This window comes from Lytechinus variegatus, chromosome 1 (assembly GCF_018143015.1).
Source record: "Lytechinus variegatus isolate NC3 chromosome 1, Lvar_3.0, whole genome shotgun sequence".
In the NCBI taxonomy this organism is placed as follows: Eukaryota; Metazoa; Echinodermata; class Echinoidea; order Temnopleuroida; family Toxopneustidae; genus Lytechinus; species Lytechinus variegatus.
The window spans coordinates 26,319,098-26,333,193 of NC_054740.1; the positions used below are offsets into that span (position 1 = coordinate 26,319,098).

Consider the following 14,096-nt stretch of genomic DNA (forward strand, 5'->3'; position numbering starts at 1 on the left):
ACACGTGCACCAGCTAACGCCATTCCGAGTCATCTCTGACCCAGTGACATAACAGTGTGGAATTTATCCCAAGTGCTGTTTTTGTAATTTTTAAATTACTAGCATATGTTTTTGAACATTTTCAGCTTTTTTGAAATGCATTTTAATAAGACATAAGCAGTTGCACTTCAACAAATTTTATATCCAAACATAAATATAGGCCTATTAAATAAAAAAAATCTATTCACTGCCAATCAGTCCTAAATGCTCTGTTATACTTATTCGAAATGAAAAGGGATAGAAAAGAGAAACGAGAAAAGGAGACAATGGAAGAAAGGAGAGGGATCGAAAAGACAAGAAAAAGGAATAAATAAAGAAAGAAAGAAAGAAAAAAAAATATCCGTTGCGATTTCTTCTGCAACCTCAATGCCCTTGTCTGCAATATCACTTCTCTTCTCTCCAGGTACACATCCTGCTAAGCTTGACACAAAAAAATTCAATAATTATTGGGAGCTCTGCCAAATTGACATGAACTGGACTGTATTATCTCCGTATTTCTGGCTTATAATACATAAGGGTGCATTTGTTTTGCTTGGACTTGATTTGTCTACATAGATTCCACCCGAGGAAAATATTTACAGTAGGTATCTTGCCAAGATGTTTTTATTCATTAGACTAATAATGATAATGATAATAACAATAATAGCTGGATTTATATAGCGCTTTTTGCCCGATGATACAAAGCGTTTGCTAATATTATCCCGGCTGTAGCTCGAGCTACCATCACCGGCGCTCAATGCATGCAAGGAATTAATCCTACCGGGTACCCATTCACCTCACCTGGGTCCCGCGCAGCACAGTGTGGATAAATTTCTTGCTGAAGGAAAACGCGTCATGGCTACGATTCGAATCCATGACCCTCTGTTTGAAAAAAGAGAGTCAGAACCACTAGACCACGCCATGCCCACATGAAGAGATTATTTTTTTAGCAACATACCCCGGTTTCTTGAAATAGAACGGTCTGAAATTCAGGGAGTGAGATTAGTCAGATAATCACTGTGTGATGAAGTTACGAAAAAATAAGCCTTAAGTAATAAGTTATTTTATAACCTCCTCAAGACCCACCCTTGATCAAAGCCTCAGTTAGGGTTTGTGCCTAGAGAGTATGAAAATGGGTTACAATCTTCTGGCAAACACGACACACTTACATTAACGAATCACGGTTTTGTTTTCAATCAAAATAGGCTGTCATATAAAAAAGCGATTGATACCGTGGTCACATTTGCTCTATGGCGGCCGTACGGCAAGTGGAAAACAGCCGTTTCAACATTTTTTTTGTACCAACTACATACAGGTGGTTTGAATTGAAACTATAATAAAACAGCTGTTTTAGACTCGCCGTATCGCCGTCGTAGTAGTTATTTACCCAAGGTAGCCACTTCAGTTCCGAAAACTGTTCTCCCAGCGGGCCCTAGCTGCTATTATTATCCCGGCTTTAGCACGGCTACTTTGATCGAGCGCTCGAGCATTCGAGGAATTTCTTCCTACCGGGTACCCATTCACCTCACCTGGGTCGAGTGCAGCACAATGTGGATAAATTTCTTGCTAAAGGAAATTGCACCATGGCTGAGACTCGAACCCACGACCCTCTGTTTCAAAGTCCGAAGACTAATCCACTGGGCCACAACGCTCCACACGTAGAGCTAATGTGACCAAGGTATAGGAAAGAAAATGAACGAGAGAGAGACAAAAAAGAGAGAGAAAAGAAGGAGGATGGGAGGTGCGGATAGGAGGAGGGATGGGAATCGGAAATATTGGTGGTGGTGATGGGGGGGGGGGGGTGTGAATACATAAAAGTGAATAACAGGTTACCTATATTACCATGCGCATTTTAACATTAATGGAAGGATCCTGATGCGGCCTATGTATGATTTCCGGCGCCTTAATACAAGAGCGATGGCAGCAGCCACGAGAAGCTCGATATTTATCGCTGACATAATAAAGGGGGAACTTTCGCATGAAATACTTTCGAGAGGTTTTCAGCCAAAAACAAAGTGTTTTGTTATGCCTACATTATAATGAAACCTTGGTGAAATACAGATCCTCGAGATCAAAACCGAGCATATACAGGATTTCATAGTGAATACAGGAACCTGCGACTTAAAATCAGCATTTGAAACGTAAAAAAATACTTCCGGAAAAAAACCACCGCCATGGCCACGAAGACGAAAGAGGGAATTTGAAACCCGGGGGGGGGGGGGGGGCACTCAGTATATAATGCATAGTGGGTATGTGCCGCGGAGGGGACCCCCATTTTTACACTCAAATTTCCGTTCCAAGGCATAGCATTTTTGCCTTGTTGAGAAAAAGAACAAAGAAAGCCGCTCCAAGGCATAGCATTTTCTTCTTTATCGAGAAAAAAGAAGAGAGAAATCCGCTCCAAAGCTTCGCATATTTTTCGTTACGCCGCTCCAATCGCGTTGAGTGAGCTGCAATTTTGGTGAAAAGCGGCCGCAGAGCTCCCCGGCGGAGGCCGCGCTAGCTGCATCATGCACGCATGACCGTTCCGCTGGCGATCCGTTCCAAGGACCCCCGTTTTCACAAACATTTGTCGTTCCGAAGCCCGTTCCGAGGACCCTCCTTTTAATAATAAGCCCGCTCCAAGGCCCCCGTTTTTTGTCTCGCCCGCGGCACACCCCCACCACTTTTTTGGTCGAGTGCCCCCCCCCCCGGGATTTGAAAGGGGAAGAGAAAAAGGGAATATGGATGGGAATATATACCAGGTGGGTGTTTCAATAAGCTGTTCCTAAGATACGAATGACTTTACGCACGACTGGTGATCCTTTCTTGTGCTCTGTGATATCACTATATAATTGAGTTATGACCTAAGAACATGTTCCAGTCGTGCGTAAAGTCGTTCGTAACTTTACGAACAGCTTTATGAAACACCCATCGGGAAGGAAAGAGGTCATGATCATGTTTGATTCTAAACTCGTATGTTGCGAGACTATTCGTCAACATGAATGTTTAAATACATAACTACTAAGGCGTCTCGAATCTGACGCTCTGTTGAAATGAACTTGAGAATTAATAAAAGAAATGAGTATCTTACTGAAATCCCTTTACATTAGTTCTAACACGTATAAGCCTCAGACAGTAATTTTTCAAGATGGCGGTTGGCGGCCATCTTGGATTTTATCTGAAGACTATCCTTTGTGCAAAATAACTACATGAATCGAATCAACATACCTAATGACTCATGAATAGAGTTATTATGCATGATTCTGGGGCAAAGGGTTCAAAAATTGATATTTCAAGATGGCGTCATATGGCGGTCATCTTGGATTTGACCTGAAGATGACATTATATTGCAAAATAGAAAGCAGAAATGGATTCTGCACACCCCAAAACCTCTAAATAGAGGTATTACTCGTCATTCTGGGGCAAGGGGAACACAAGTCAATTTTTCAAGATTGCATATGGCGGCCATCTTGGATTTGACCTGAAGATGACCTTATATTGCAAAAATGATTACAGAAATCAGTTCTACACATCTCTAAACCTCTAAAACGAGTCATTACTCATCATTTTGTGGACAGGGGTTCAAAAGTTAGGTTTTCAAGATGGCATCTGGCGGCCATTTTGGATTTATGCAAATTAGCAAAATTGCCCAAACGGCAACTTTTGGCAACCAAGCTGAATTTGTTCTAGGACCCCTTAGGAACACGAATCAAGAAAAAAACTTCATCGGAAAGAACATTTCTAGGTTGGTGTATTGAGCCTATGAGACTGTTAAATCGAGTAATCCAGTTTCGTTCTGGTCTAACACTAGAAATGTGTTATATAACACCAATTAGTATTAAAACAAGATCGGTTTGATTCCAAACTGGTGTTGTTTCAATACTTCTCTGATGTGGACATATATAGATTCCGGGCTGGTGTTAAATCAACACCGGAGTTTTTGCAGTGCATTGGCGGATCCAGGGGGTGCCGGGCCAGCCCCTCCCCCACCGCAAAAAAATGAAGAAAACAGTAAGGAAGGGGAAGGCGAGGAGAAAGGGAAGGAAAGAAGAAGAAGATAATGATGAGAAAGAGGAGGAGGAGGAAGAATTTCAGATACAGGACGGTTAAAAAAAAACGATTACCCCCGCGATCAAAGTGACATACCTAGTACCAAATCCTTATATTATCAAAAGTGTGATTTCCTCTCGTGCGCTCGACTCGCTCACACAATCATGACATGACATGGTTTTGATGAACAAGAATGTCAAGTCTACTTTAAAAACTAAAATCAATAAATGTTCATAATAACAAGAAAAATCACCCTCGAAAATGCATCCACCACTGCCTCCCACCCCCTTCCCCACTCTTTCCTCCACTCTCTCTCTCTTCTTTTTCCTCTCTCCCTCTCTCTCTCCCTTTCTCTTGTCTCCCCATGTCCGCTTCCTTTTGGCATCCGTTAAAAATCATCACCCACAAGAAACACAAATGTATATAGTTCAGCCTCATCTTGTCAGTTCCATTCAATTCAAATTCTGCTCGGTACTGCCACTGGCCAAAAATCATACGGAAGTATGCTCTAAATGAATTATGAACTTTCATTAGTAGCTCCCTCCAGGGGCGGCGAACCTGGGGGGGGGGGGGGGCTGAGGAGGACCCGTTTTATGTGTGAGAAATAATTGCTCCCTTGCCTTTTGTAAGTGCTCCTTCTCGAATCAGTGCCCCTTTTTGGCCAGGGAATGTGCCTATTACGAACGTGTTCTGTGCCCCCTTTGACCCGTTACGTGTTAACAGTATCCCTTGGAAACAAGAAAACAATATTTTATCAAGAAAACAAATGTGAAAATAATCCTACGTGCCTTAAGTTTCATGAGTCATGTGAGTGGGGTAGCTATAAGCAGTGACATACTGATGGGGGGTTATAGCTCCCCTCCCCCGAAAAAAATTACGACCCCCCCAAAAAAAAAACAAAGGAAGAAAAGGAAGGAGAGAAGGGTGAAATATGATATTTTTAAAATTACATTTTCATTTTAAGAATGTCAAAATTTTTGCTCGCTCGCAGCTTCTTATAATTTTACGTGATATGACTCATCTAGCCTCCTCAAAAATTTTGGTTCACTACTGTAGATAAGTCATTTTTTTCTTTTTTTTTAAGGTAGTGCCCTTTTCAAAATAAAAAATGCCCTTTTTCCTCTCTGCCCACCCTCACTTTTAAATTTGCTCCGCCGCCCCTTGCTCCATCCCGAACTAGAATAGGTTATAAAGATAGAATTATTCGATGTTATCAAGCTACCTCCATCCGCTCTCTCATCTAAACACCCTTCTCTTGGTAGCCACCCCCGTAGTAGCCACCTCTTGAATACATCGCCCCAACGCGCAATCTCGAGCTCCCTCTCGTAATATTGTCATTGAAATATATATAAATACATGTCATTACATCATTGCCACTTTCCCGATTACCTCAGCTATACCGTTTTATTCTACAATAGATGCAAATATTGATACAGCAACATTCACGCCCCATATGATAATATTTATATATATGGAAACCAAACGTACTAGAAAGGTATAAAGGTCCCAATACCCTTGACGCCGGGACAGAAGTATGATCTATTTTTGATTAAATTGCTAAGATGGCGGTCCGTTGTGCAGTAAGTCGTCTGCAAACCTTGTTCGGATACAAGAATGTGGCTACCAGGGTAAAGAGAGTTGCCACAGTTGTCTCATCACGGTCTCAGTCCACCTTACCACCGCTTGTAACGGCCGACGAGTGGTGGGGAAAATGTCAGACAGCCGAGGTCTTGGGTGAGAAGATGTCGTATTACGACTCGGATGCTGTAAAAACCAGTGGCAATAAACACGCAGTTATATTCCTTCATGGTAACCCGACGTCTTCATACCTGTGGAGGAATATTATACCTCGCGTGGAACCCGTCGCTCGGTGTCTTGCGCCTGATCTTATTGGTCAGGGACGTTCGAACAAGCTCGCCAACCATTCCTACCGTTTTGTTGATCACTACCGATATCTATCTGCTTGGTTTGATACCGTCAACTTACCAGAAAAGGTACTTCATGCGACTTTTTAAAGGGGTAGATTTAACACCCTGCTATGGCTTTAAGAAATAGGGGTGGGGAAGAAATAGTTTCGTCCTCATAAATTTTAAAAACAAAGGGGACTGTGGGGACAATATACCATTGCTATTACACGATTTTTTTAAAAATTTATGTTTTCGTTAGGTTGTCTTGCATCCCCACCCCTCCATTGACACCACCCATCGCGCCCCTGTAAAATTGCAAATGTTGTTTTTAACAAATAAGTACATAACAGTCTTCCTTTTACTATTTATCTAATTTACTCTATTCATTACAGTTGCTAAAATGATCGAATGCGTTTGAACTGTCATTTAAACGAGTAATGAGTTTCCTTAACAGAAGGAAGTACAAAAAGTCAATAGTACATTCACTTCGCTCACTTTCTGATGTTCACACTGTACACGCTGAATTAGATATAATGGTATAGAAATGCAACTCTTATTTTTATATTTTCTGCTATGGATGCTACACTAACATTTAAGCCGATGTTGTCGATTTTCTGTAGATTATGTGACGGGGAAACTAATTGCCATGATTGCTGTTTTTGATGATTTTATTTAAAACATGCAAATAATTATATAACACAACTTTTATGACTAATGAACATGGGGGAAAGTTTTAGCACTCGCCTACGAAAAGTTTATGACACCAATTGTTGGCAATCAAAAAAAAAAACGACAGTAGGTCACCTACATAAAATAATTAATCTTTCTTTTTTTTTCAGGTAAGCATAGTGTGCCATGACTGGGGTTCAGGCCTGGGATTTCACTGGTCCAATGAACACAGGAATAGACTAGAAGGTCAGCAAATTACACTTATTTTCAGTTCTATACAATTCAATTTAATTTAAATTCTTTCTTAGTGAATTAATTACAAATCACTTCACAAATACATATTTTAAAATATCTATCATTATAATAAATGATTTGGGTGCCCCGAAATGCAGAGGCATGGGGGGACCCAACATATAATCATAAAACTGTAAAGTGCCTAATATATAGCTAAAGCTCTTTTTTATAGCTCTTTTTAAATCCAACGCATATTCATGGAGTCATGGACATTATTTCTAACTTAGGCAACAAGAAAAGCTCTGGATATGACGATATTAATAATATTATAGTAAAAGCAATTATTCCATTCATTGTTATTCCCCTAGTTCATATTTTTAATTTATATTTAACTAACGGGCAAGTTCCTGATTCTATGAAAATCGCTAAAGTTATCCCATTGTATAAAAAGGGGGACAGGCTGAGTGTTAATAATTATCGTCCAATCTCTTTTTACTACCGTGTTTTTCAAAAATTTTAGAAAAATCATATATTTTCGAACTTTCACTTTCTTAAAAGAACATGATATATTCTCAAATTTTCAATTCGGCTTTAAAGAAAAACACAGTACCGTTCATGCTCTTTTGTCATTCATTGAAAAGGTAGCTCATGTCTTAGATAAATCTTCTCATATGGTTGGTATATTCCTTGACCTATATCCAAGGCCTTTGATACAATCAACCACGAAATATTACTTAGCAAACTTTTTCATTATGGTATACGTGGCAAGGCTTTGGAGTGGTTCAGGAATTACCTTTCCAATCGAAAACAATTTGTTTCACTGAATGACCATTCTTCCAACTTATAGGACATTAATTGCGGTGTGCCACAAGGAAGCCTTTTGGGACCTATTCTTTTCACAATATATATTAACGATTTTTGCAGATCATCTGATATGTTGTCTTTCATAATCTTTGCTGATGACACCGATTTATTTTTTCTGATAAAGACCCACACTCTCTTGTTCAAACAATCAATCAAGAACTGCCTAAAATTACTCGAATGAATTAGAAGTAACAAACTTTCTCTTAATATTGAAGAAAAAAACAAAATACATGTTGTATAGTAACATCTTAAATTCATTACCTGATAGTATTAAGTTTGATAATTTTCAATGGGAATGTGTATCGAATATTGATTTTTTAGGTGTCACTGTAGACAAACTTTCTTGGAAGTGTCATATTGATAATATTTGCAAAACAATTTCTCGTAATATTGTGTCATGAATAAATTAAGAATGTTCCTCCCGTCGACTAGCTTCCTTACTCACACTATACTCTTCTTTAGTATTACCATATCTTCTTTACGGTCTTCTTAGTATTGGGAAACACTCATAACTTTACTTACCAGGATTTTATTGCTGCAAAAGAAAGCACTTCGACTTGTTTTTTCTTCCCATGTATGTTTCCACACTGATCCTATTTTTTACGAAAACAAAATTTTGAAGATCGGTGATCTTTACCTACTCCAGCTTGGGCAATTTATGTACCAATACAATAATAATATGCTTCCTCTTATTTTTCATGACTGGTTCTTTAAAAATAGCTCCTCACACAATTACTCTATTAGACGTCGCGATGATCTTTATTTGCCTGTGCTTAGAATGCTGTTCGCTCAAAATACATTTATATATAGGGGCCCAAAATTTTGGAACTCTCTTCACCCAGATATCAAGTTTTTCCTTCTCTTAATCCATTTAAAAGAAAATTAAAATTCATTTTGTTACAGTCTTACAATACCTCACATTGATTCCTTTACCTCTATAATTTGTTTGTTCATTTAATGTTTACCTGTTTACAGATTACCCTCGGTGATTGTGTTAGATTGACTACACTTCTCTCATCCTCTCTCCCTCTCTCTCTCTCACTCACTCTCTTTGCCTTTCTCTTTCTCCATTTCTCACTTCTTCTGATTTTAGCAGTTTGTGCAGCAATGTTTGTTTATTTTTACTCTGTTGTTTTGTGTGTCTTATTTTTGTTGTTGTTGTTGTTGTTTTGTTTTGTCTTCGTGTCTTTTTTGTCTCTGCTCACCTTTTGATATTAATTTCCTTTACTGTAATAATTTTTTATATCTTTATTTCATTATCTATTTTGTATTGCTGCTTCCTTTGGCCCATATAGATTAAGTGATATACTTTTTTTCTTCTTGAGTGGTCCACACTTTACAAGCTTTGCATTTCAATGGGCCGGTCCATTTCCCCAACATATCTTGCATATTGTTATTATAAAATTGGAAATATCATCTTCTGTATCAGAGGTATGTTCTTTATATTTGATTCATTTGAATATTTACGTCATTTATATTTCTGATGTTATGTTTTATTTATTGTAATTATTGCATTATAAATTTTGTTGGATCAATGAATAAATAAATGAAATTAATTAAATTGAATAAATGAAATTAATAAAGACACCATCCCAAACGAACATTGTAAGGACTATTTTTTCGGAATTCATGACGAGCATGCGAGTTCATTTTTCACCATAGTCATCTAATGCGAGTGTCAATCGCGTGCGGATATATATATATATATATCTTCTTTAGAATACACATTAACACATGAAGAACTTTTTGTAGCCAAAAACATGATACGCATCTCACTAAGACATTGAAGTGAGCTTAACATTTTATTTTGATATTCAGACATGAAGAGATGCATTCTAAGGCTTGTTTTTGAAATTCATGAAGACCACACGTATTTTATTAACCGAAATGATGCGAGAGCGAAGCGCGAGCTGAAAATTGTTGATATTCAGACCCGAAAAGGGGACACTTTAAGAACCAGGGGCCGCGGAACGGTTTTCAAATGGGGGGGGGGGGGCTGACCATGTTAAAATCACAATCATATGGTCATTTATACGTTTTTTGAAAAAGTTTTTGAAAGGGGGGGGGGGTCTGAAGCCAACCCCCCTCCCCCCCGCTCCCGCGGCCCCTGAAAACTGTTTTATTCAAGAATTCGTGAAGAGCATAAATATCTCAGCAATTCACTGCTGCAAACGTAAGTACGGACCGGAAATGTTTTACATTCATACCAAAAATGGAGGCAACCACTTTACGTGGTCATAAAAAAGCATATGCAACTACATTTAATAATAAGCTAGAAGTGTGAAAACGGGCTGTTTTAGTGCCATTCTATCCCCTTGAACATGATTATTTATCTCATTTAACAAACAATGCGAGCTCCAGGAGTGTAAACACATAAGCCCTAAGCAAATTATTTGTCATAAAGTTATGAAAAAATATCTCTTATGTAATATAATAACAAATTATGCAATATTTTTTTCTTCCCCACTACGTTTCTCTTTCTTTCTCCCTCTTTCCCCCCTTTTCTCCCGTTTTTTTTGCAAGTCGATGGGGGCACGTACCCCGTCCCCCTCCCACAGTTTCGCCACTGTTTGGAAATAGACAAAAGTTTCAAGTTTATTTTTATTGATTTCAAATCCAAACATAAAGGATTGCAACCAAAAAATGAAATGCACAGTTTTTTTGAAAAACAAAGTTATGACATTCTTGGCTGTCTATAATTTCAGCACAGAGTTAGACCATGACCTAAGTTAACCGGGCTTCAAAACACGCGCAGTTTGCGCGTTTCCGTTTTACACCCTGGCGAAGGCATTTTCCGGAAAAAGAAGCCAAAAAGCGACTAGTGAAGAGTCTACGTCTACGTTTGTTTACGTTATCAGCTGGGCGCGCGATCCAAAGTCCGCACCGAAGTTATCCGCAGAACATACCGTACTTGCAAATGTAGCTGAGCTTATACTTTCCAGGTTCAATACGAATGTTTGCCTTCATCATTTGCCTTGCCGATTTGCTGATGTCTGTCTTTCTCTCTATCTGTCTATATATCTGATATCTATCTCTCAAATTCTATCTCTATCTATCTATCTATGTAACTGCAGTATCTATCTATCTAATAATCTTCTCTGTCTCTCTCATTCTTTATCTAACATCTATCTATCTCAAATTCTCTATCTCTCTCTATCTATCCATCCATCTGTGATCTGTCTGTCTTTCTCTATTTCTCTCTCTCTACCTACCTATGTATAAACTACAGTATCTATCTGTTAATTTGTCGCTCTTCTCTCTCATTCTTGATCTATCTGACATCTATCTATCTCTCAAATTCTCTATCTCTCTATCCATCTATCTATCCATCTGTCTGTCTTTCTCTATTTCTCTCTATCTATTAATCTATTTTTTAACTAGAGTATCTATCTATCTGTTAATTTGTTAATAATCTTCTCTGTCTCTCTCATTCTTTAATTATCTATTCAACATCTCTCTCTCTCTATCTATCTATCTATCCATCTGTCTGTCTTTCTCTTATTCTCTCTATCTATTTATCTATCTATTTTTTAACTTATCTTTCTGTTAATTTGTTAATATTATTTGTCTCTCTCCCTCTTTATCTATCTAACATCTATCTATCTCTCATCTATCTATCTCTATCTATCCATCTGTCTGTCTTTCTCTATTTCTCTCTATCTATATATCTATGTATCTATCTATCTGTTAATTTGTCTATCGATCTTCTCTGTCTCTCTCATTCTTTATCTTTCTATCTAACATCTATCTATCTGTCTCTCAAATTCTCTATCTCTCTCCTCCTCTAGCATCTGTCTGTCTTTTTTCTCTCTTTCTCTTTGTCCGTCCATATTTCTATCTACAACTCTCTCTCTCTCTATCTAAGTTTCTCTCTCTCCCCCTCTCCCTCTATATATCAACCTCTCTGTCTCTCCCCCTCTCTATCTATCCATCCATCTCTCACTCTTTCTCTCTCTTTCTATCTCTCTATCCACCTCTCTCTCTCTCTCTCTCTCTCTATTTCTATCTATCTATCTATCTGTCTATCTTGTCTCTATCTAATTATCAGTCTTCTATATCTATCTTTCGGCAGCTTCTCAGTGTATCAATCCATCAAACTTCAATTTGTCTTTCCATTATAAGTATCTGTTTATTTTGATTTTGTCTGTCACTCTATTCATTTAGTTAATAATTTATTTTTAGAAAAAAACTATCATCAACGCGACTGCAAAAGCATGTTCGGATTTCACTCCTGACTGCCGCTCTCTCTGTACATGAAGTGCCGAGGAACTCTGTGCTCTGATCAGTAATTGTACGTGCAAATTGCATGCGGTGGTGGACTCGCCTGTGTCGCACGCTGCATGCAACCAGCGACGTGTGTAGACTCTTCACTAGTCGCTTTTTGGCTACTTTTCCGGAAAATGCCTTCGCCAGGGTGTAAAACGGAAACGCGCGACCAGTTTGTTCCGCCGGCGATTCTTGGCACTTTATTGGGGAGATAATTCGCAAAAATACACGGCACTCTCTCTAATACAAATATACAACTTCTCAATTGCGGGGAAATCCCTTTTTGCTGAATGGCAATATATAACGTGATATCCTGGTCACATCTCGAACAGGAAAGGGTTAGCCAGTCGCCAGACTGTGGTGGACGTCTGGTTTTCCGGGAGGGGGGAGGGGGGTTACACATGGGCTTTTCAAGTTCCATATCAAATTAAAATATCTAAAAGAGGATGTTTATTTCTTGATTCGGTCCTTTTTCTACCTCCGGAGCGTATTAGCAGCAACACAAAAGCCCAATTACATACGCTTATTCTATACTTCTTACGCAACCTCCACAACTCGTCAAAACTTACTCAGTGCTTCATGATTGCATCATTAAGAGCCTTAAATGAATAGCGGCCCTTCCAACGGCGCCGTTGATCTCCGACCTTAGCGGAGGAAGAATACAGGAGAGAGATTCACATAAAAAGATAATTTACTCATGGCCGTATGCCGATCTTTTTTTTAGAGGATGGGGGGGGGGAGACGTCTAACTTTTTTTTAAAGAAACTCTAAACTGAGGGAGCGAACAAACTGAGTTTGTCATTGGAACATTTTTTCAGTTTTTAAGGGAAGTTGAAAAATTTCGTACACAATTTTGGTGAGATTTGTGAACATTTTTTATTTTAAAAATATAACTTTTCACATTTGTTTTGGGTACCAAGTGCGTATATTAACCACCAAGAGTCAAAATATGAATTTACAGCCCGGGTTCACAACCAACTTTATTAACATAAATTCATATTAAATAAAAAATGAAATAAAATAACATGTGAATGACGGACATTTTAATGAAGTTTTTATGGACACTACATTTAGTCAATTATGTCAGAACATACATTATTTCTATACATACAGTATTTCTATAACAATTATTCTGATGGACTTTATTATATCCAGGGATCGAGGGGTTGTCTTTGAGTAAAGTCACCGCCAAACTATGCGTAGTAATATACGATTGTAATTGTGAACATTGTCCTTTCCTTTAGGTCTGGTGCATATGGAGAGTATCGTACAAGCCCTTCCATTATGGGAGCTCTTGGACGACAGCATGAGGGAAAAATTCCAGGATATCCGCTCCGAGGCCGGTGAAGAGATGGTCCTGAAGGAGAACTTTTTTGTGGAACAGCTCCTCCCTTTCGCCGTCATCCGGAAGCTGCGGGTTGAGGAGATGGATGCCTACCGCCAGCCCTTCAAGAACCCCGGGGAGGACCGACGTCCGACCCTGACATGGCCCCGCGAGATCCCCATCTTGGGTGAAGGCCCGGACGAAATGATCGTCAGAGCTACGACCTACAACGCTTTCCTCAAGGACTCGGCGGATCTACCCAAACTCTGCATCCTGGCCACTCCTGGAGTCATCAGTGACTGGATCGAGAGGATCACCGAAGATTGGCCCAACCAGAAGAAGGTCAGGTGCGAGGGCCACCATTTCCTCCAAGAAGACTCTCCCATCCAGATAGGGGATCATATCAAGGAATTCTTATCAGAAATTTATGAATAGACTTATAGCTTGGAAATGAATTATAGAATGTAGTAAACTTACATACATCCCCCCTAAAAATCTGGGCTATTTTATATCTATGCTTGATAACGCTACCACCATACCAATAATATCGACTCCAGACCGACTATGCTAAATCGCGTAATTCCAATGGCATGCCATCAGTCGGTTTGGAGTAGGTTCGTCGGTGGGACTGTACATAGCATAAAACAATTTTTGAAGTTTGTTCAATCTAAGAAAGGACTATGTAGATGTCGCCTCATATAGCCTATGAAACTCTTCTTTTTTTCTGAACCATGATTCCAGCTACACTGTTCAAAGAAACCCTGATTTTACAGGGAAAAAAA

The 14,096-nt window shown here is 38.9% G+C and overlaps 1 protein-coding gene across 1 annotated transcript; it reads left to right on the forward strand.

Moving 5' to 3' along the window:
• Positions 1-5,612: 5,612 nt before the first annotated feature.
• LOC121406362 (coelenterazine h 2-monooxygenase-like) lies at positions 5,613-13,893 on the forward strand. Its single transcript, XM_041597401.1, has 3 exons — positions 5,613-6,044; positions 6,797-6,872; positions 13,235-13,893. Exons 1-3 carry the CDS (start codon positions 5,613-5,615, stop codon positions 13,747-13,749), a joined length of 1,023 nt encoding a protein of 340 aa, XP_041453335.1. The 3' UTR covers positions 13,750-13,893.
• Positions 13,894-14,096: the final 203 nt, after the last annotated feature.

What these genes read in the sequence shown, in the direction of transcription:
- LOC121406362 (XM_041597401.1), top strand. Translation starts at nt 5,613, where the DNA reads ATGGCGGTCCGTTGTGCAGTAAGTCGTCTGCAAACCTTGTTCGGATAC. An exon ending in CCGTCAACTTACCAGAAAAG is followed by an intron (nt 6,045 to 6,796) that starts GTACTTCATGCG and finishes TTTTTTTTTCAG; the next exon opens with GTAAGCATAGTGTGCCATGA. An exon ending in ACACAGGAATAGACTAGAAG is followed by an intron (nt 6,873 to 13,234) that starts GTCAGCAAATTA and finishes CCTTTCCTTTAG; the next exon opens with GTCTGGTGCATATGGAGAGT.